The sequence below is a fragment of the Oncorhynchus tshawytscha genome, linkage group LG13 (assembly GCF_018296145.1).
Source record: "Oncorhynchus tshawytscha isolate Ot180627B linkage group LG13, Otsh_v2.0, whole genome shotgun sequence".
Classification (NCBI taxonomy): domain Eukaryota; kingdom Metazoa; phylum Chordata; class Actinopteri; order Salmoniformes; family Salmonidae; genus Oncorhynchus; species Oncorhynchus tshawytscha.
In genome coordinates, this window is record NC_056441.1 from 44,016,354 (window position 1) to 44,039,796 (window position 23,443).

A 23,443-nucleotide genomic window follows, 5' to 3' on the forward strand; every position below is an offset into this window, starting at 1 on the left:
AGAAATAGTACACCCAAACTTAGGTCCCAGGACTTGCATTCACAAGTGGACTTGAAACTCTAACCATCTCAATGTTCACGTTAACCTGACTCAGGACCAACACATATGGAATGTCCTCTCAATAAGACAAGGTGATTCTGTTGATAGATCATCAGACTCAGATATCACAGTGATATAGTGACAAAGGAGAGGGTGAGCAACAGACAGTCAAGGATGGAGAGAGGGATGGTGTTCATCCTTCCTTCTCGTTAAGTAACCCTGATACCACTGGGTGTAATGATGTTACACTTATGCATTTTTTTGTGATGCATTTACCTCAATTGTACCTGGGTGCAAAGTGGCCTGGGTGCCCCTGCTCTACCTTAACTGTTTGTCCCAGGCCCAACCCTACACCTGATCCTCACTCTGCTGCGTCCACGCTACACCCAATCTATCCCCAGACTCTTTCCCTTTACACTCTGAACTACACATTTCAATACGGCAATAGAAGCTGCTTGAAAGCTGACCAATTTAATGCACTCTGCAGCACACCCGATACTGACAAAGTTCTACATTTTTCAACAACATAGACGTTGAAAAATGGGTTTACAAAAGCCTACAGAGAATTGGTGTGGGAAATATAGTAAGTGGGCGACGTCTAAATAGCTGTATTCTTTAAATGAAGTAGATTATATTACAATATGCCTATGATCTTTGAAATGTTTACAGACAAAACTGTAGTCACTAATGAACTGCGTGCATTTGGATTCACAGATGTGTATAGAGGTGCCTGTACTGACCTTGATCATCCCATAGCACGCCTCCATATGGCGGCATACACTACTATCACAACATCTTGATCCCATACAGTATGACTTTCTTCACATATTATCTGCTTTTAAGGCAGTACAATCCAAACACAGACCACTCCATCCAAAAACATTCCTTACCCCAGGACACTTCAACAGAAGTAAAGTAGGGAAGTAAAGAAAAAGGAGCACTCTTTTTCTGCATAGATCTGATTGGTTTATTAACTGGACAAACAAACAGGCGTAAGTTTCGGTGGAGTTTGCCTTCATCAGAGCCTTGAGTTGGGAGGAACCTATTTCACCCCACAGAGGAACGTCACATCAGCCATGTCAATTGAACATGTCGATCAGAGCTGTCAATTATAGCAACTAGACATTGGCTATTTAACCAAGTGTATAATAATAATTTGAGATTCCTACGTGTATGCTCCACTTGAATAATAATAAAAGAGAGACTACAAATGTCCACAGGATATAGGTAAACAACCATGGACTATCTAAGGGCATTTTATTTCAATCAGTAACATCAGTAACTCATTCTTGTTTCAATAGCAGGTATCTACATACACACCAAAAGACAAAGTAGGTTTGACAATGGTATCAGCATATCTTTTCATAACGAGTACACACAAGTCATTATCTAGGGTTACATGGTATCTAACCTCGTCCCCAGGCTCGAATTGAAGAGAGAGCCAGCAGGTGAGCGAAATAACATAGTATCAAATCAAAGCAATCATGCATTGCCACTTCTTATTTGTTAGCACCAGGTGGTGCAATGTGACAGGGAAGGTAAGAAACAGATCAAATGTCAGATTTTTTTCCCACCAAATATCTCACCAATTTACATTGGAAATTAACATGGGGTCTGTTGACACATTTTCAGTCATATTCCATAGCGCTGTGCATCTAAATCAAGTATTTTGTTTCTTGGTTTGTTTCAGTCAGTAGTTAACACAAAGAACAACTCCATCAGCTTTCCAACAACTAGTTGTTGATGCTCAGTTTTACAGTCACATACTTTAGGCAAATTGGCCATGGTCTTGGATTTACAGTGACAGACCACAACAATCGAACCAGTCATATGAGTGCTCAATCAACAATTCTATTAATGATGCAGAGATCATATGAGGTGAAAACCAGCATACATGTGGGTACTTGAAGACCAGGATTAGGAGCCTGTGGTTTAATGTAATTATCAAGGGATATTCAATCCCATAGGGTGACGCTAGCCTAACACAGGGCACATTACATTAGGGTGATTCACTCAATGGTTCACAGTGCAGGTGGTACAGATAGTCACACAACTGTCACTGTTCACTGATGACGAAAATTGGGTGATGGGAGGATATCTCTCCTTTATATAAAAAAAGAAGGCTAAGAACATAACTTAAATGTTTGCTGTGAGCGTAGATGTGAAGTAGTCTTTGTACAGTGTTGTATAGCGTTGGGCCAGTAACCAAAATGTTGCTGGATCGAAACCCCGAGCTGACAAGGTAAAAATCTGTCGTTTTGCCCCCGAGCAAGGCAGTTAACCCACTGTTCCCCGGGTGCCGATGATGTGGATGTTGATTAAGGCAGCCCCCAGCACCTCTTTGATTCAGAGGGGTTGGGTTAAATACAGAAGACACATTTCAGTTGAATGCATTCAGTTGTACAACTGACTAGGTATCACCCTTTCCCTATAGTAGTCTTTGTCAGGTACAGTAGTTGTTGTTCTCCACAGGGTTGTGTACAGTTGGTGCAGTGAGCCAGCACATCCACCAGAGGGTGAGAGAGTCACTTTACTGTTTTTCTTCGAACAAAGCACTAGCTTTATCCCTTTGCAGCTTAAACCATCTTAAACCAAAATTATGATTAATGATACTGTATTCTCTACACATCTTTGAATTGAGAGTAGAAATTCAGACTAATTTCCAACTGGCAGGGCTCTGACTCATTTGATCATTCATTTCTGCCCCGTTTGTACAATCAAGGCGTGGGTTGAGTTTCTCCCAAATTCACATGCAAAACAGAAGCCTCTGTGTTTTGCATTAGCCGCATATGAAAGGTGAGAGAATGATTGTACAGCAAGAGCAATACCCAGGTCTCTGAGCTTGCTGTCTTCTGTTTATCCAGGAGAAAATAAGACTGAAAAAAAAACGTTTTGATATGGATTAAATAACATTAAAGAGAGAGGGACTGAAAAGTGAATGATAATAGATAAAGAGATATATGTATTTGGTCTGTTGGGGATCAGCATTAGATTGGATATGTTCGTTGAGTATGATTTCATGCAGATGCAGAGGCATGGGGTTGTTGGGGTGCACCTGAGTGTGGTGGGGGTGGAGTCAGTAAGGGCGTGGCACGGGGTACAGCAGGGTCATGTGCTCGGCCCCATTGAAAGGCAGCCGCTGAGTGCCGTAGTGGTGCACCACCTCTGGAATGCTGGGAAACACACAACTACTCTGGTCCAGCGTGTAGCCATTCTCCTTTGTCTGGGCAACAATGATGTGAACACAGCCCTGGCTTGTCCTGAGAGAGAGGGAGTAAAAAAGGGTACAGAGGTAAAAAGGATTGATTACTTAATTGAAATCTCAAATTCAAACACGGGCTCGCTATTCCACACAATTCATAATATGTAGCCTTAAATTAGTATTAAGGGATCCAATGCATCAACTGCAATTATTTTTGGACATATTGTGTATGGTATCAGCTCTGAAGAGAATAAACAGATGTACTAGTGACTAGTATACTCACTTTAACGCAATCGAGTATTTGCTGGTTCCTGATTCACTGTTCCTCACCAGGAAACTGGCCTCTTTGCAGGACTGGAGCTGAGACTCTGCCTCCTGGCGTGTTACACAGCCATGGTACCAGCTAGAGCAACCGAAGGACAGAGGGAACGGAAGGCACAGGGGTCAGAAATGAGAGGAGGATTTTTATATTGAACCTTTATTGAACTAGGCAAGTCAGTTAAGAACAAATTCTTATTCACAATGGCGGCCTACCCCGGCTAAACCCGGATGCCGCCCTATGGGACTCCCGATCACGGCCGGTTGGGATACAGCCTGGATTCAAACCAGGGTGTCTGTAGTGACACCTCTAGCACTGAGATGCAGTGCCTTAGACTGCTGCGCCCCTCCTGGGCACATGAAGCTAACAAAGTACAAATGGCTTACAAAATAGTAGATGAGTCCTGTATTGAAGTGGTTCACTAATATCAACAATAGAATATCTGAACAACATAAGGTAACTCTGCAAGGTGTGGGGTAGGTTGAGCTAAAGGGTTCATTGACTGTATATATGAATGGACAAAGCCATCAGTCACGTGACACCATTCATTCCTATGTGAAGACTCAATAGTGTATTGAAGCCAAATGAAGTCGGTTAAGATGGCGTCTCATGGAAAGATAACGTGCACAGTTTGACCTACTCCAGGAAGTGCCATTGCAGGCTATCTCAGTACTGCGTCTTCTAATTGAGTACCTCAAGTTGAAGGCCGACCGGGGAACTGCAGGCTGACATAACCAACTAAATGATCCTTATATGTGTGCAATTTTAAATAGTCTGTTCAATTACATACATCTGCTGTATTAGAATAAATTATTGGTACCATGATTGTCTTCGTAAAAAAAAAAAATTACTCAAAGATTGCCATTTTTCTATTCACTATATTTGGGGAGTCCTGTTTTCTTCCAACAATGCCTGCAGTACCGCAGTTGGCCTTGAACTTCCGTGGCTTCAATCAGAGGGGGCCGTCGTTCTCCCCTGGATGTGCCACCACTTGTTCGTAGGAAACCAACACTAAATTAATCATGTGACCAAAGATTTAGGAAGAGATCATAATTTCATGTAATTTGTGACAGAAAAAAACACATTTAAAAAAATTGGTAAAGAAGTTAGGTCCAAAAAAAACAGATTTTCACAAAGTCAAATGAATTTGTGTTATAGGTTTCATGATGCTTGTATTTAAACCAAAGCAGATCGTTTGAAGATTGTTTTATACATCACTTGGGGTCTCTACAAGTTACAATATGAGGTCCTGAAAATAGCATTAAAGTGCATCCTTGGTAGCTGTGTGGGCTAATATAGTCAAAATGTTGAGTCAATGGGGGATTACATTTTGTCCAGTTTATGCATAATATGTATAGTATTTTTGCAATGTGTCAGGCATATGAACTCAAAATATTTATTGTTACAGAGCAGACTTCATCATGCCCTGTGTATACAAACATAAAACAAGCAGGGGTCCCTTGAGTTTCTTGAAAGAGCAGCCAAGGAAGTGAGAGAAGGAAAAAAAGTCAATTTGAGTAGCAGCAAGGGATGAAAGAAATTGACTGAATGACACGAAAGAGTTACACTGACAGGGAAGAAAAAAAAACATCTGTCTGTCGAAAGAGAGGCTATGATAAAGTAGCAGAGGCACAAGGACAACTAACCCAAGTCAGCTCAACCTACCCTTTCCCTATGCTCAACTTTCTCAATACCCGTGGTAAGTTGTGCCAAGAGAACACTTTTTTTGGACAAGATATGTTTTCAAAACTGTTATGTTCACATGAATTCTGATTATTTCTAGAGATACACAACATTCTGAAATATATGTAGATACCTTTGTTGGAAAAAAACACTACATTTCCCTTGACATAGTGATGCTGAATGTAAAAATTACTCAACTTACCCCACACCTGTACATGGAGAGAGTGACAGGTACATATCTACATATCTAATGTATTGTTATGTGCTGCAGAAAAAAACTGAAGATACATTTTTTTTTTAAACAACAATCTATTGCATCTGCCCCTGCCGTTGACCTATAAACCGTGTCTCCCTTGTCTCCCCTCCTCACCTCTGTTTCTCCAGGGGCAAGGTGGGGTCCACCCGGCACACCTCAGCCTCTGGGCTGATGCTGGGCGGGGACGAGAGGGAGGGCAAGAAAGTAGGAGAGGACTTCAGGATCTTCTGGCTCCAACTCTTTTGTCGCAGATGCTGCTGCTGTTGGGGCTGCTGCTGGGGCTGCCGTGTGAGGGTGAGCGTGGGGGGGTCCTCTTTGGTTGGGGTGGGTTGCTCAGGACTGTCAAACTGGGCTGGGGACGAGGAGGGGTCAGAGCAGAGGGAGAAAATATGTAAAAGGGGTGGTCAACTTCTGTGTAGCAAATACGGTATATTGATATTGATCTGGTGTACTGGTTTAGAAGGTCTAATTACATTATAGACCTTAGAGCTTAAGGGGTCAGCCACTTAATAGATGCATCATTGCATCAGCAGATAGTTGTGATAGGGGTTGCATAGCCAGTGGTAGTGTTCTAGAATTGTGTATGATTTTGCAGTAGGTCTTGTCTTTTGTCTAGACTATAGTACCAGGCAGAGCCTTGACAATCTGTTCCTTCTTCCACTCCCAGGGCAGCTGGTACTCAGCAGGGAGCCGGGGATCTAACTCTGGCCTGGTGACCGGGGTCTTCACGCTCCCTCCGTCACCCTCCACACCACCCTCATAGGTCATGTCGTAGATCTGGGGAGGCACGGGTCGCCCCTCCTCCACCTCCCCCTCAACCCCCTCCAGCAGGACACACATCTTCAGCATGTCCTTGGAACCCCTCCGTCTGATCTCTGTTAAAAAAAAGCAGAGACTCTTGTTAGAGAGGAAACACACCAGAGTGCCTCTGACCAGAGTATTGGCTGCCATTTTCTGTTCATTTTCAGATTATTCTACATGTTGAATCAGTAACAAGGAGCCACCGTTCGCCGGCACCCAGCTTTTAGCTGTTCGTCGTCACGGTGTGTCCGACCCAACATTACAGGAAACAGATAGAGTTACCATTTCCAGACAACTGATCCTAGGCTAGTATTTTGCCTCACACGTCCATATCAGTATCTGATAAATGTCGGTTAACTGATCCTAGAACAGAGCTACCAATTATGGTCAGTGCAACAATGAGGAATAGAGAAAACATGATATGTGTTTAGAGAAAACATGATGTGTTTATAAAATGGAATAAATAAGAATATAATAAGCGTAAATGGGCTTTGAACAGTTGAGCCATTGAGTTATTCACTTGACATAGCATGCAGCTGATGAGTGATGTCAGCTGTTGTATGATGTCAATGCCAAAACATTAGGTGCTGAGCTTGGACTGTCACAAAATACTTAACCACTGTTTAATACTGTATGTCACAATGCACTGGTCACATGTGTTCCTGCACCACTTCAATATGAGAATGTACTTAAGTATGACACGCTACTAAAATGTTGTTATCTGTCGGCCATATTCCCCAGGGCAATATAAACGGGCTTTCCCAAATTAGCCAGGTAGTAAGATATGCATTGGTAAAGCCTTGATGATTAGTGTGTAACAGGCCATTTTCAGTGTCACAGCAGTGTATTGTACCATTTTGGGTAAAACAATGAAGCGACAGAATCAAAGGAGGTCAAGAGAGTAAGTGATTGGTCGACTGATCAGTTGTCTTCCTGGATGTTTTGAGAAATGGTCAGAGCCTGCCCATATAGGGGGCCATGCAGGGGCTCTGTCTGAGGATAGCGGATGGGGGGGGTAGTCACTGAGGGCTAACTTCCTTTCAGCAGAAAAGTACAAGGAAACAGAGACAGGAAAAAGGAAGCAGAGACAGGAAACTTCACCCATTGTCCTAGCACAACACAGTTGCCATAGCAACTTCCAGTGCTAGGCGATTGAGTTCACTTTCTTCAACATTTCTAATCGCTCTTTTCTGGCTAGACTGAAAATGGCAGTCCAATCATTCACCCATGAAAGACACCCATACATATAATTCAGCCAATGAGGCCATGCCTGCACAAACCAACACACATAGGCCTAAAACAAAAAATATGCATACGAACAACAATAGAAAAACAGACAAAACTCTGCTCTTTCCTGGCCATGGATATCAGATCAGATTACCAACGGCCAATCCCTCATCTTCAAAGCTGGGACCTGATCCAAAATCAATGCTTGTTATCCAAATTTTAGTAGGCCAAAATACTGAATAGTATGTGTCACCTGTGATCATCTGCTGCGCATCGTAAGGCTCCATGTATCCATCATTCTCCCCCTCTCTCTCCGCATCCCTCTGCTCCCGAGTCTTGTGGGCGTCAAAGGGATCTGCATAGTCCTGAATGATCACCTGAAGCAAAGGAGCACAGCAAAATTAATACGCATGAAAACTACTCAAAGACTGGTTTCCCAGACACAAATTAAGGCTAGTCCTAGATTTCAAAACTATTCCAATTGAGATTATCCATTGAGCATGGTTTTTAGTCCAAGACTAGTCTTAATCTGTGCCCACAGAGTAGAAGTATGATTCACTAGAGGGAAAGAAAGAGGTGAGATAACAACAAAGAGACGTCAAGGGGTTTTTGGTGACATTATCTTATATATTATCTAAATTGTCCTGCTTCCCAAAGAGATCAAACATACATATATCATCAGTCATACAAAGTAGTACCCAATCAGGCCCATCTATTGTCAATGTTCAAAGAGAGTACCGCGGTATCATTGTTTCATCTTCTTTGTCCCAGAACCATTATCCTAACAACACCACCTACAGTATCTGGTAAATTCCACCATTGCAAAAGGAATTCATTCACACTTGACTGCTCTGCTCTGTCTTTTTATCAGTGCCAAGGCCTTTCAAGTTTCTCACTGCCTGATATTAGATACCAGGTCAGTGTCTGTACAGGGGGTCGTTTTGCTGTAATAAATGTTCTTGTTCTGTCATCCCTAACCTGGGCTCCCATGTGGCGCAGTGGTCTAAGGGACTGCATCTCAGTGCAAGAGGCGTCACTACAGTCCCTGGTTTGAATCCAGGCTGTTTCATATCCGGCTATGATTGGGAGTCCCATAGGGCGGCGCACAATTGGCCCAGCATCGTCTGGGTTTGGCCGGTGTAGGCTGTCATTGTAAATCAGAATTTGTTCTTAACTGACTTGCCTAGTTAAATAAAGGTTATTTAAAAAAAATATATATATATATAGCGAGCTGGCTGGTGAACAAGATAAAGTCATCTCTAGTCATGTTGCCTTACAAGCATGATGATGGTAAATGACAATGACTGATACAGATGTAGGATATTAAATTGAGACAGTTTTCTACAGCAGGAAAACATTCCTGTAGCAACAGGAAATGTGAATAATTATGTGGATCATAATTCATGGACATTTTTTGTAGGGTATTAAACATTTTACGATAGGGCAAATCAAGTCTGAAATGTTAAAGTAGAAATTACAAACTTTTAAAAACTTGAATACACTACAAGTTTGCATTTCCTGCTGAGCAAGGAAAATTCTCATCAACAAAAGACTGATCAAATTAGGATCCTACATCTGTAGGCCCCAATGCGTCCATCCATCCTTCTACCAGGATCTAATAGCACAGAGTATGCCAAATCTGATTCAACTGGTGATGGCTTTAGCACTTTTAGGGACAACTCCAACAACACACACAGACACAATCTCTGTCTCTCTCTTGCTCACACACACATGCTTTAGCACTTCCTGTGACCTGACCACAATATGGTGTGTAGGATAAGCAAAATGATATATAGGCTACAACTTATCACACCCTGAGTTACTCAGCCCCATGTCAGGTTTGGTCTTTTTAGGGCCAGGTATACTTTTTTTGGGCCAGGCCTCATAGGTGGAAACACAAAAGTCTGTGTCTTTAAGCCAAACACCGGGATAAAGTCTTATAATGGAAATGCTGAAAAACTGTAGCTTCCTCTGAGGCCCCTGAGAGATATTCCCCTTTCAAAGCCAAACAAAGACAGGCAGATTGACAACCCCAGCGACTGGGGCACTCAGGAGTCAGGGAAGGGATTTACCCCTCAAAACATAAAACTCTCTATTTCTCCTTCCTCTTTTATGTTTTTTTTCTTCACACCATCTCTCTACATCGTTTTCACTCGCTTTTTTATTTTCAAAGCCTAGCCAGAGGGGACCTGGATTAGCACACAATGCTTTTTACAACATGATAGCCTTCACCTGGGGCTTGAATGAGAGAAAAGAGATGGATGGGGTGGAGGGGTGAGAGAGGGGGAACACTGTGCCAGGAACAGAGGGGATTGGAGGGATAACTTTCAATAGGGGTGAAAATATGAAATGTCTTTATTCCATTGGAACTTTTGTGAGTGTAATGTTTACTGTTCATTTTGTATTGTTTATTTAACTCTTGTTTATTATCTATTTCACTTGTAAACATATGTTTCCCATGCCAATAAAGCCACTGAATTTAATTGAATTTAGAGGGAGATGGAAAGGAAGGGAAAGATAGGCAGACAAGCAGGGGTGGATACAATGAGATTCAGAGACAAAGGGGAGGGAGGAAAACTGAAACAATGATATCAACTTTCACAGCTTCGACTGTTCCTTTGCTTTTCAGTGTCAACAGTATTAATGACACCCATGTTATTTTTGAGTAGGATTCCTGTTGCAGCCTACTATAGCTTATAATAATCATGGCTGTTAATATAATATAATAATTATGCTTCATTGATTGATTGATAGTCATCCAAGTTCAAGTTTATACTTTGAATTTGTAGTCATTATACACCCCTCATACAATTACTGCTATATAGGCCTATAAAACTTATTGCAAGCTAAACAAACAAAAAAATAAAGACTAATTATCAAATGTATTATTAGAATTTATCATTAGCATCACACTGGGGCTGAGCTCCCTGGCATCCAGGACCTCTCTACCAGGCGATGTCAGAAGAAGGCCCTAAAAATGGTCAAAGACTCCAGCCACCCAAGTCATAGACTGTTCTCTTTGCTACCGCACCAAGTTTAGAAATAACAGGACCCTGAACAGCTTCTACCCCCAAGCAATAAGACTACTAAATAGTTAGTTAAAATAGCTACCGGGACTATCTGCATTGACCCTTTTTGCACTAACTCTTTTGACTCATCGCATATGCTGCTGTTACTGTTTATTATTGTTTATTACTGTTTATGTTGCCTAGTCACTTTTTTATATTTTATTTCACCTTTATTTAACCAGGTAGGCCAGTTGAGAACAAGTTCTCATGTACAACTGTGACCTGGCCAAGATAAAGCAAAGCAGTGCGACAAAAACAACAGCACAGAGTTACACATGGAATAAACAAACGTACAGTCACTAACACAATAGAAAAATCTATGTCCAGTATGTGCAAATGTAGTAAGATTAGGGAGGTAATGCAATAAATAGGCCATAGTGGTGAAATAATTACAATTTAGCATTAACCCTGGAGTGATAGAGGTGAAGATGATGATGTGCAAGTAGAGATACTGGGGTGCAAAAGAGCAAAAATAAATAACAATTTGGGGAATGAGGTAGACGGTTGGGCTATTTACAGGTGTACAGGTTCAGTGATCGGTAAGCTGCTCTGACAGCTGATGCTTCAAGTTAGTGAGGAAGATATATAAGTCTCTCTGCTGCAAGAGGGACTGGTGCACTTCACAAAATAGATGTCATCATGAGGAAGGACAATTATGTGGATATATTGAAGCAACATCTCTAGACATCTGTCAGGAAGTTAAAGTTTGGTCGCAAATGGGTCTTCCAAATGGACAATACTTCCAAAATTGTGGCAAAATGGCTTAAGGACAACAAAGTCAAGGTCTTGGAGTGGCCATCACAAAGCCCTGACCTCAATCATATAGAACATTTGTGGGCAGAACTGAAAAAGCGTGTGTGTGCAAGGAGGCTTACAAACCTGACTCAGTTACACCAGCTCTGTCAGGAGGAATGGGCCAAAATTCACCCAATTTATTGTGGGAAGCTTGTGGAAGGCTACCCGAAACGTTTGAGCCAAGAAAAACAATTTAAAGGCAATGGTAATTGAGTGTATGTAAACTTCTGGCCCACTGGGAATGTGATGAAAGAAATAAAAGCTGAAATAAATCATTCTCTCTACTATTATTCTGACATTTCACATTCTTAAAATAAAGTGGTGATCGTAACTGACCTAAGACAGGGCATTTTTACTATGATTAAATGTCAGGAATTGTGAAAAACTGTCACACCAAGACAGTCGTGAAGAGGGCACGACAATGCCTATTCCCCCTCAGGAGACTGGAAAGATTTGGCATGGGTCCTCAGATCCTGAAAACGTTCTGACTGGCTGCATTACCACCTGGTATGGCAACTGCTCGGCCTCTGACCGCAAGACACTAGTGGGTAGTACATACAGGTAGTGCGTACGGCCCAGTATATCACTGGGGCCAAGCTTCCTGCCATCCAGGATCTCTGTACCAGGCAGTGTCAGAGGAAGGCCCTAAAAATTGCCAAAGGCTCCAGCCACCCTGGTCATAGACTGTTCTTTCTGCTACCAAGTCTAGGTCCAAAAGGCTTCTTAACAGCTTCAACCCCCAAGCCAGAAGACTCCTGAACAGCTAATCAAATAGCTACACAAACTATTTGCATTGACATCCCCCACCCCCATTTTTACCCTCCTGCTACTTTGTTTATTATCAATGCATAGTCACTTTACCTCTACCTAAATGTATATATTACCTCAATTACCTCAACTAAACTGTGCCCCAGCACATTACCCCATGTATTATAGCCTCGCTACTGTTATTTCGTTGTTGCTCTTTACTATTATTATTATTATTTTATTTTTTAAATTCAGTTTATTTTAGTAAATACTTTCTTAAGACTTGTTTTTCTTAAACCTGCATTGTTGGTTAAGGGCTAAGGGCTTGTACAGTAAGTAAGCATTTCACTGTAAAGTCTACTACACCTGTTGTATTCAATGCATGTGACAAATAAACTTTGATTTGATTTGATGATTTGACAGACCTTACAGATTATTGTATGTGTGGAGTACAGAGATGGGGCAGTTATCCAAAAATCATGTTATCCACTATTATTGAACCCGGAATAAGTTAATGCAACTTATTATGCGATTTGTGAAGCACATTTTTACTCTTGAACTTAGTTAGGCTTGCCATAACAAAGGGGTTGAATACTTGTAGACTCAAGACATTTCAGTTTTTCATTTTGTATTAATTTCTTAAATGTTCTACAAACTAAATTCCACTTCAACACTATGTCGTATTGTGTGTTGCTCAGTGACACAAAAGCTCAATTTAGTCCATTTTCAATTCAGGCTGTAACACAACAAAATGTGGAAAAGGTAAAGGGTGAATACTTTCTGAAGGCATTGTACATACCATACGAAACGTAACATATCATACTAAATGTAGGGAGACAGATTTACATTTACAATGTTAGGTCTACCCCCGAGTCCAGCATCACAGTTGAAAATAGAAATAGTCTACAATTTCTAAAGTGCGTCAACATTTCTTACCGTCTCTGTTTTGCACAGTGGCTGTGATTTCTCTGTATCGAGTACCACTGGGCTGCTGTTGAAGTTTGGGCTCTTGTCCTTCTTATCGACTTTAATCAGACGACTGATGTAGGCATTCGCAGATCTGGAACTTTTCAGTGGCTGGTGCTCATCAAACACTGGCGTCTCTGCTTTGGAATTTTTGCGACTTTTACCTATAAGGCTATCCCAAACTTTTCCATCCTTTATCGAACGTGTGCCATTCCTTCCCAGTTCGGCAGAATTTTTTCTATTTCTTCCAGACAGTAGAGCACCAACACCTCCACCACCAACACTACTATCCGTTCCCGAGTTTTTGCTCGAACTCACTTTGGAGCTGGTTACTTTGGTGCCAATGCCAGCTACCAGTCCAAGTTTACCCCTGGATTGGGAACCTGATTCTGAAGCTGAGCGGATCCTATCAGTACCATTCTTCAAATTGATGGGGAATTCTTTGAACCACTTTGCCATGGTCTCTGTATAAAGCTAATACTCTCTTTGGTCCAACACCTTTATGCGCCATGCACAGTGCCAGCCCCAAAGACGCACCTTTAGAAATCAGAGTAGGCTTTTCTGACACAAAAGACTTGCGTTGCTTCAACACAAGGCTGTTTTTTGAGATGTTCTGCATGTAGTCCAAAGTCCTCACTGGCTTATCTTTTACTTTGAGAAAGAAAAAAGCGGATATTGTTATAATTTGTCAAATTGTCTAATTCTGGGCTATAAGAGATTCCAAATGAAATAGAATATGATTCTTGATTTGATAATCCGATGAAACATTGATTAGGCTAACTTAATAGGCATGTTACATTTCGTTTTCTAATAAAGATTAAACCAAAATTAAATAAATAACAAATAGCCTACATGTGATAGCTTATAACAAAATAAAAACCTGCTGTAGCCTATATTGGAAGATTTCTTCCTACTTTTATCCCATTTGTGATTTTCTTTAAGTCAGGTCGTATCCCTCTTCCATTTAGCTGCATGTAGAGTTATTCCCTTTGGATGAAGAGAAGTCTTTGGAGTGGGAAAACTCGAAAGAATCTAAAGTTTTTCTTGGTTCTTATTAGTGATCCCATTCCCAGAGTGTCAAATCTTGTGGCTGTCTATTCTTACAACGTAGCCCACTGACTGTGGCCAGAAGTTGAGAGGGGTGGGAAAGAGGGGTGGGGGAATATAGCAGGAACACAGACTAGCCTACAGTGGGAGGTGATTATTTCTAGAGTGGTCTACTATCCTGGCTGCCTGTGTCATGGATGCAAGATGAGGAAAGTATTTTTATATGTTTTTGTCCATGATGTTAATAGCTTGGACCAAAGGATTGGCTAGACTACTTCATCCTTCCCAACAACCTTGTTTTGCTGTGTTGTCTTCACTAGGGCAACCTGGACTCAGGGGTAGACAAAACATAGTAAATGTAAGTCCAGGACAGTAGAATTACATAGTATGGTATATTTTAATTTGTGGATGTCCATCATCCATTTTGTATGATATATTATGATTTACAATTTGTATGATATGTTACAAATTGCAATTTGTACAATATGTTACCACCCACCAACCCTAATGTAACCTTCTGACTTATGTTACCATACCAAACATCAAGCACACCAAGACAGTCGTCAAGAGGGCTTGACAAAACCTATTCCCCCTCAGGAGATTTAGCATGGGTCCTCAGATCCTCAAAGGGATCTACAGCTGCACCATCGAGAGCATCCTGAATGGTTGCATCACTGCCTGCTATGGCAACTGCTCGGCCTCCGACCGCAAGGCACTACAGAGGGTAGTGCGTACGGCCCAGTACCTCACTGGGGCCAAGCTTCCTGCCATCCAGAACCTCTATACCAGGCGGTGTCAGAGGAAGGCCCTAAAAATTGTCAAAGACTCCAGCCATCCTAGACATAGACTGTTCTCTCTGCAACCGCACGGCAAGCGGTACCGGAGCGTCAAGTCCAAGAGGCTTCTAAACAGCTTCTACACCCAAGCCATAAGACTCCTGAACATCTAATCAAATGGCTACCCAGACTATTTGCATTACCACCCCCAGCAGCGTAAAAGGGGCTACCCAGACCCCCTTTTACGCTGCTGCAACTCTGTTATTATCTATGCATAAGTCACTTTAATAACTCTACCTACATGTACATTATTACCTCAATTACCTCGACTAACCAGTGCCCCTGCACACTGACTCTGTACCAGTACCCCCTGTATATGGCCTCGCTTTTGTTATTTTACTGCTGCTCTTTAATTATTTGTTACTTTAATTATATGTTATTTTCTTCTTTTTATGTATTTTTCCTAAAACTGCATTGTTGGTTAAGGGCTTGTAAAGTAAGCGTTTCACTGTAAGGTTTCACTGTTGTATTTGGCACATGTGACAAATAAAATTTGATTTGATTTTGATTTGATTTGATATCATACTCATTTGTGTGTCTCAGATTGACGTTTACTATGTTACATCTAGTCTATGAGACCAGGCTGACCTGGGTCTATAATCCTCATCGAAAAACAGACTCAGTCATGAATATGACATTCTTATGCAGTTTTATGATTTATACACAGCAGCCTATGATAAAAGCTACATAGCAACATTGTGTGACATAGGTACCAGGTGGCACAGCTCTTCTGCAAAATTCAAACCCAAATTTTAACCCAAATAGATTCTCTTTTTTGGGGTTAAAATTGGGTTAAAATTTGGGTTTGAATTTTATCAATCATAGGGCAAGGTATCAAGAGGCTCCAGCAACTTATACTTAGTCTACTCTATTGTCCATACATTGAATGACACTTAAAATGGTGTCAACAATATATATATATTGTATATATTATATATTATATATATATATATATATATATATATATATATATATATATATATATATATATATATATATATATATATATATTGTTGACATCATTTTAAGTGTTCATAATTATTTCTCTGTTTTGATAGATTCTCTTTACTTTCCTTTTTTCATTCATATATATTATACGTTTCATTCAATGTATGGACAATAGAGTAGATTTAAGTACAAATTGCTGGAGCCACTTGATACCTTGCCCTATGATTGATAGCCACCCCCATGGTCCTTGCTTTCTCCGGGACCCTTGGGACGTCCCTGCCCCATTAAAGTTGAAATGTTAATGGTAAGGTTACAGTAATAGCTACTTTTAAGGTTAGCGTTGGGGTTTAGGTTAGGGACGTCCCAAGGATCCCAGATTGCATTGTAAAACGGAACGCCTATGTGTGTCCATCCCTACATCAGCGTTGAAAGTGGTCCGTTCTAGACTGCTCCATAACCTGAAATTAAAAGGGGTGCTAATTTCAGAAATGAACAAATTAATTATATCATGTGTGCTATTTACTACACAAAATAAATCAGTTAAACTACACTTAAAATTATTGATAAGTGTGATTACGTCTATTGTTAATCTAGATGCAGAAAGTGACTTTAATTAAGAAAACTCGTTTTAGGACAACCCTACTTTCCCTCTGAGTTTTAATGTTCCCGGATGCGCGTCTCTCTTGCCTGGCCCTCTTTGTCCGGCGGCGATAGTAGGCCGTGATTAATATGGCAAAATGTGCGTGTTTGTTTCAATTATTATTTTAAGCTGTACCACAAAAGAAAGCATATACCGTGTGAGGACTGGTATATCGGCAATGACACACTGGAGAGGTTCATATTAACGACTACAGTGCAAGCAACGGAGAAAGGGTATAGTTTGCTTCCCAATAATGCTAACAGGCTAGCTAGCTAACGTTAATCAACATTTTATTAACTAGAGACCGGTTATTTTGCGCCGCTGGCTATCATAGAGGCGAAATGTGTAAATTAACCTAATTGAATGTAGGTTATTCATTGTTATAAATCATAATCTACATGTAATCTATAAAAAAAAAAAAACATAGCTAACTAACGACTGTTACCCAAATGTGATAGCTAACGTTGCTATACAGCTAGCTAGCTTAATTGCTAACGTTACACATCTGTAAGTGATCATTTTTAGAGGGGGGTGTTAAGTTTCATTCAGCCCGGCTCTTCATTTTGTACAAGCTGGCTGCTGAAAGTAACCCTGGCTAGCCACAGTTTTTGAGCATGTGTGTTGGCCAGCAAACCCCGTGACAGTCAAAGTGTGGGGAACAAGATATCGAGTTGTAAATTGCAAGGGAAGACGCACATTACTTATCTATCTATAGAAACTGTCCTCAAATCCAAAGACTGTTTGACTCCACATGCTAGTATTGCTCGGGTCCAAATTCTTAAGACTATTCGTCATTTTACATTTTTCTTACATGATATGAACGGTGACATTGCACAGCACCAACAGTCATATTAATGGCTGCCGAATCGGGGAGACTCCTGGCGGGACAAGGCCAAGGAAAGCGAGGCAAAGGTAGGATTTTGATCATTTATCCATCCATCCATCCCGTCTGTCTCAGATCAGAACTAACCATTAGTTACCACTGCTGCAAATCCACGTGTCTACAGGACTGCAGTCAGTTGTTCTGTCTCATCGTTTTTGTCCTGCTACTTGCATGCTGGTAAATGGCCTGGTATTAACTTAATTTCTACATTTTCATGATGTCCATTATTTTCCTCTCTGTGTCTCATACTCAGCCAAACCTGGCATCTCTCTGCTTGGCTGTTCAACACTGAAATCAAATTAGTGTATTTGTTGCGAGTGATGCGATATACTCCTGTTTCGAGCAATCTATACATATATACCCAGGATAAATTTACACGAGACACTAAGAAGGGTGTGTTCAGCAGTATGAGTTGTTTTTATGTATATCTATATATATTTTTTTTTGTGGGTGTGCATCACATGGTAGATGGCTAGTAATGGCTGTTCAACAGTCTGATGGCCTGGTAATAGAAGCCGTTTTTATTCTGTCTTTGCTCTGATGCACCTGTCTGAAGGTAGCTGAGTGAACAGTCCGTGGCTTGGGTGACTGTGGTCCTCACCACCACACACTGTCCTCATGCCAGTCAGTCAGGAATGTTGTCTCTGTCCACTCCTGGTTCTGGACTTTGATCTTTACATCTGGGTTCTGTGTTACAAATGTAAAGTCTTGCGTTGTATTTATTGCAATGTCAACATGGTTAATCTTCCCACTACTTACTCCAAACCCACCCTAACAAAAAGCATTTCTTAGGGAATGAGGGAAAAATAGACCATGTGTATGTTAATCTGTTAGAATGTCCCTCTTATCTCTCCTGTTCCCCTCTTCCCCTCTTTAGGTGGACAAATGAAGAGCCCAGAGAAGAAGAAGAGGAAATCCAATGCTCAGGTAACGACTGCCTTGGCAATTCTGATCTGAAGACATTCTTCCTTAATGTAAACATGTTCGCCGTGTTTGACTGGTGGCCTTGTCTGGGAGAAGGATTTACTTGTTGTGTTCACTTTTTCTTGTGCTGGTCTTGTGATTTGTTACACATTTAATCATGATCTAAACTCGTCAAGTTCATTTTTGTGGTAACATAGTTGACAACTTGTTACATCGATCAGTGGTTTCACTAGTTTACTATTCAACCATTCTACACTACACTAGCTTCTCTGCTCTTACCAACTGACCTTGTTCAATCTCAATAATCCTTTCTCTCTTGTCTCTACTCATTGTGTGTTTCAGGGGCCTGGTGGCGCATTCTCCCACCTCTCTGAGTTTGCGCCCCCTCCCACCCCCATGGTGGACCACCTGGTTGCCTCCAACCCTTTTGACGATGACTTTGGCCCCCCGTCACTGCCGTCCCGACCCGGTGGGGCTGGAGGTCCAGGAGGGGGTCCCTTCCTCCCCAGCCCCGGGGCAGGTGGAGGAGGAGGGCCGTATGGGGGTGGAGGCAGGATGGGCCCTGGGGGCATGGGCTTCATGGGGGGCCCCGGAGGACCTGTAGGGGGCCCTGGAGGTCCAGGTCGGAGACCGCCTTTCGGCCCAGGACCACCCAACGCAGGACCGCACCACCAGCTGGGCTTTGGAGGGATGCCTGGCTTCGGGGGTGGGGGAGGTTTCCCGGGGCCTGGGGGTCCGTCGCAATTTAACATGCCCCCCAATTTCAGTCCCCCCATGCACCCTGGACCGGCGTTCAACCCCATGCTGTCCCCTGGTGGTATGGGGGGTCCTGGAGGAGGGGGGCCACCGCACCCTCGGTTTGGGATGCCCCCGCAGCAACAGCACGGACAGGGTGGGCACCCCTTCAACAGCCCCCCTTTAACAGGTGGCGGAGGCCCCAGGGGACCCCCCCATGGCCCCATGGGGGGCATGCCCGGAGGGATGAACATGATGGGGGCCATGGGAGGTGGCCCAGGAGGAAACATGGGAGGGATGCCAAGTCTACCCCCTCAAGGACAGTTCCCTCCTTCACAAGATGGGCCCTACCCAGGCCCCAGCCCCCCGGGTCCAGGAAATGAGGAGGGGAAGAACTTTGGTGGAGGTGGGCCCCAGTCTGGGCCTCCTCAGCAGCCTAACTTAAACTCCTCTGGTCCCCCAGGTCCCAACAACACTCCCCCCGGGCCTCCCAACTCTGGCCCTCCCCAGCCTGGAGGAGGCTTCCCTGGACACCCTGACCAGCATCCCAACCCCAACACAACCGGTCAGCCCCCCTCAGCACCGCCCCAGCCCAACCCTAACTCCTCCCCCACCGGCCCCCTCAACGGATCCCAGCCTCAGCAGGTGCCGCCAAATCAGCTGCAGGGGCCCAACTCTACCAACACCCCCTCTTCCAATAACCCGCCCCAGCAGCAGTCGACTCTGCCCAATTCTGCCCCTGGCTCCACCCCTTACAACCAGCAGAACAACGCTCCTGGTGGATGCCCCATGCCCAATGCTCCCCCCAACTCTGCCCAGAACAACTTGACCAACAGCGGGGGCAACACCCCCGCCAGCAACCCTAACCCCCCTTCCAACTCCACTCCCAACACCCAGTCTCCACTGCCCCCCGGCCCCGCCAACACTTCCACGGGCCCAGGCGCCGGTCCAGGAAAGCTGGGGGGCCCGGGAATGGTGTTCCCCTGTGGCTTCTGTCTGTCAGAGGTGCATGACGACCAGGATGCCATCTTGTGCGAGGCTTCGTGCCAGCGCTGGTTCCACCGTGACTGCACGGGCCTGACTGAGCCGGCCTACGGGCTGCTGACCCGGGAGAGCTCTGCCGTCTGGGCCTGCGACTTCTGCCTCAAAACCAAGGAGATCCAGGCTGTGTATGTCCGCCAGGGCCTGGGCCAGCTGGTGGCTGCCAATGAAGGCTGAGGAGAGACTGGGAGGGCTGCAGGGGAAGAGACAATGACTGCTCTGATCTCTCTCGCCCAACCTTCTCTGATAAGCCGTTTACAATGCCCAAATCTCTCTTTTACATATATAAAAACACTTACACCCACTGGACAGTTTATTGGGTACAGCGCCTCTTTCACGAAAACGGATCGCTCCTATAGACAATGAGTCATGTGGCCGTGGCTTGCTATGTAAGGCAGGCAGACCGGCATCGAGTCATTCAGTTACTGTTCGATTGAATGTTAGAATGGGCAACACAAGTGACCTAAGTAAGTGACTTTGAGCGTAGTATGATTGTCGGTGCCAGGCGCACCGGATCCAGGATCACAGACTCCCTCCTGGGCTTTTCACGCACAACAGTGTCTAGGGTTTACCAAGAATGATGTGGCAAACAAAACATCCAGAATTGTGCAAGCTATCAGGTGGGCCACAAACAAACAAATAACGGTGCAGTACAACAGTGAAGTGCAGAATGGCATCTCGGAACCCACAACTCATCAATCCTTGTCAAGGATGGGCTGTTGCAGCAGATGACCACACCGGGTTCCACTCCTATCAGCTAAAAACAAAAAGAAGCGGCTTCAGTGGGCACGTGATCACCAACATTGGACAATTGAGTGGAAAAACATTGCATGGAACATTCAGGCTGTTCTGGAAGCAAAGCTGTGTCCGACCCGGTACTAGATGTGTGTACCTAATAAACTGGCTAGTGAGTACATGAAGCACTTTTAGTGACTCTTTTGGACTGAACAACTGATTTCCCCATACATGACAATGCCCTCCACATTATTTCTCCCCCCCCAGCCATTTGGCCTGGCAACAAGCAAAGCAAAGCACTGACACCAACACACTACCTCATACTTTGTGACTGACCAACACAGACCCCTCACTGACAGACTGACTGACCCCTGGTGGGAGCGTGGTCATCTTACACACACACACATACATACATACATGCATACATACCTGGTTTTGACCCAGAGCAGATGAATCCAAAGGAGACCCAGGCCACTCCTCAATGTACTAGACTGTCCTCCCACCCACACCTCCAGAGAGAAAAGAATGGCGCCACAGAAAAACTTGTAGATATGCAGCCTGAACTTTTGCCCAAAACACGCCTCTGTCCATCTTGGAATGCAGGAGAATCAACCAATGAACAAAAAAATGTAATTATATAATGTCTTGGTTATGTCAATGGACTTTTTGTTTTTATACATTGAATCAACCATTTTTATATCTCCTTCACTGGACACAGAAGTTGTGATATCAGTGCTGTTGGATGGTGTTGGCATAGCTACAAGTAGTGACATCATGGTCATATCCAATGTGTGTACTAGTCTTTTGGGAATGCATGTGAACAAATGCAGTAACTTTGTCCAATCTGTTTTTATTTGTAATTTGGTCTCTGCTAGAGGCCTCGAAGTAGACCAAATAACAGAGCAAATAATATCAATGTTCATATTATTGTCATGTCAGGTGTTTGTAATTTTCCTTCTTAAAAAAAACAACAAAAAAAAAACATTCTGTCCAAGTTGCCTTTTTCTCACCCCATTCATTTTTTTTGTACTGCTATCTGCTGTATAATAATGTGCTCTACTCAGGCGCCCTCTGGTGGGAACCTGAGGGACTGACCAGCAGCCCACACAGTGTGGGAAAGATACTGAACTCTGAAGAAGTAAAGAGAATTGTTTTTGTACTCGCCCTTGTCAAATCTTTTTATTTGTGGCTTTTGTTGTATTAAACATGGGGATACACTAAACCTGCTAAAACAGATATGCTGCTACTCTAGTCTAGTTACTTCAAATTGTCTAATGGCAGTACCAGGGTGGAGTCATTTCCCTTTCAAATCAGTCAATTCAGGTAGTAAACTGAAATATACATTTTTCTCAATTTTTTTCCCTATACGATCACATCTATCCGTGGGAATACTTTGGAACAGATTCCCCAAATTAAAATGTTTTCCTTAGTCTTATGTCCAGCAATTGTTTTTAAAGTATGTTTTTTTGCTCAGAGAACTTGTGGGGCCAAATAAAACCACCTGCAGGCCGCCAGTACGGGAACCCAGCCCTAGGCAGATGGGTTGCCTCCCACAATGTTACGACATATAGTGCTGTTGCCCTAGGTTTGGGATTTCTGAGTGATTTGAGTGAATATATATATATTTTTTTTTTGCCCAAACCCTGAACGTTACTGACCAACCCTCGCATGAGCATTGATAACCATTATGCCATTTCCATCCTTCAGTGTCTATCATGGGGATTATATCCATCTAAATGCACTCTTGATGTCTGAGAAACAGAATTGTGTTCTGCTCTGTGGAAATGTATTGAGTTCATAACTTTCCACTGATGCATAACAATCCAACGGAACTTATTTTTGGTGATAGGCGAGCTATGAAGAAATGTCATCATGTTAAAGAGATTTGTTTATTACCATGGCATGATGTAAGTAGTCTGTCTATATGGGCCAGGAGAAACTGCACTCCAACAACTATATTACCAGTCATGACCAAAAACTAAATGAACCCTTAGTTGCATTCACGCAAATATCACCTCAAATCCACACCTGATATGGTCACAGGGGCAACCTTATCAAATCAGATTGTATTTGTCACATGCGCCGAATACAACAGTATATACCTTGCTGACAAGCCCTTAACCAACAATGCTTTGAGAAGGAAAAAATAGACAAAGAATATAAATAATAAACAGCAGCAGTAAAATAACAATAGCGAGGTTATATACAGGAGGTACCAGTACAGAGTCAATGTGTGGGGGCACAGGTTAGTCAAGGTAGTTGAGGTAATATGTACACATAGGTAGAGTTAAAGTGACCATGCATAGATAAACAGTAGCAGCAGTGTAAAACGGGGGTCTGGGTAGCCCTTTGATTAGCTGTTCAGGAGTCTTATGGCTTGGGGGTAGAAGCTGTTATGAAGCCATTTGGACCTGGACTTGGTGCTCCGGTACTGTTTGCTGTGCGGTAGCAGATAGAACAGTATGATTACGGTGGCTGGAGTCTAACAATTTTTAGGGCCTTCCTCTGACACCGCCTGGTATGGAGGTCCTGGATGGCAGGAAGCTTGACC

The 23,443-nt window shown here is 43.0% G+C and overlaps 2 protein-coding genes across 4 annotated transcripts; one reads left to right on the forward strand and one right to left on the reverse strand.

The window, feature by feature from the left end:
• Window positions 1-1,252: 1,252 nt before the first annotated feature.
• Window positions 1,253-14,236, reverse strand: LOC112266624 (SH2 domain-containing adapter protein E). Of its 2 annotated transcripts, none has more exons than XM_024444273.2 (7): window positions 14,018-14,236; window positions 13,074-13,754; window positions 7,781-7,904; window positions 6,126-6,374; window positions 5,614-5,851; window positions 3,525-3,644; window positions 1,253-3,299 (listed from the first exon to the last, which is right to left on the reverse strand). In XM_024444273.2, exons 2-7 carry the CDS (start codon window positions 13,560-13,562, stop codon window positions 3,116-3,118), a joined length of 1,404 nt encoding a protein of 467 aa, XP_024300041.1. In that variant the 5' UTR covers window positions 13,563-13,754; window positions 14,018-14,236; the 3' UTR covers window positions 1,253-3,115. The 2 variants fall into 2 exon arrangements, with proteins under 2 accessions (XP_024300041.1, XP_024300043.1); XM_024444275.2 differs by having other exon boundaries at window positions 1,253-2,915; window positions 3,095-3,299; window positions 13,074-14,236.
• Window positions 14,237-16,608: 2,372 nt separating this feature from the next.
• Window positions 16,609-22,051, forward strand: pygo2 (pygopus homolog 2 (Drosophila)). 2 transcript variants are annotated; one of them, XM_042295759.1, is made up of 4 exons: window positions 16,609-16,807; window positions 17,412-17,486; window positions 18,335-18,384; window positions 18,724-22,051. In XM_042295759.1, exons 2-4 carry the CDS (start codon window positions 17,429-17,431, stop codon window positions 20,332-20,334), a joined length of 1,719 nt encoding a protein of 572 aa, XP_042151693.1. In that variant the 5' UTR covers window positions 16,609-16,807; window positions 17,412-17,428; the 3' UTR covers window positions 20,335-22,051. The 2 variants fall into 2 exon arrangements, with proteins under 2 accessions (XP_042151693.1, XP_024300040.1); XM_024444272.2 differs by having other exon boundaries at window positions 16,609-17,486.
• Window positions 22,052-23,443: the final 1,392 nt, after the last annotated feature.

What these genes read in the sequence shown, in the direction of transcription:
- LOC112266624 (XM_024444273.2), bottom strand. Translation starts at nt 13,562, where the DNA reads ATGGCAAAGTGGTTCAAAGAATTCCCCATCAATTTGAAGAATGGTACT. An exon ending in CACTGTGCAAAACAGAGACG is followed by an intron (nt 7,905 to 13,073) that starts GTAAGAAATGTT and finishes CCTTTGCTTCAG; the next exon opens with GTGATCATTCAGGACTATGC. An exon ending in TGCGCAGCAGATGATCACAG is followed by an intron (nt 6,375 to 7,780) that starts GTGACACATACT and finishes TTTTTTTAACAG; the next exon opens with AGATCAGACGGAGGGGTTCC.
- pygo2 (XM_024444272.2), top strand. Translation starts at nt 17,429, where the DNA reads ATGGCTGCCGAATCGGGGAGACTCCTGGCGGGACAAGGCCAAGGAAAG. An exon ending in CCAAGGAAAGCGAGGCAAAG is followed by an intron (nt 17,487 to 18,334) that starts GTAGGATTTTGA and finishes TCCCCTCTTTAG; the next exon opens with GTGGACAAATGAAGAGCCCA. An exon ending in AGAGGAAATCCAATGCTCAG is followed by an intron (nt 18,385 to 18,723) that starts GTAACGACTGCC and finishes TGTGTGTTTCAG; the next exon opens with GGGCCTGGTGGCGCATTCTC.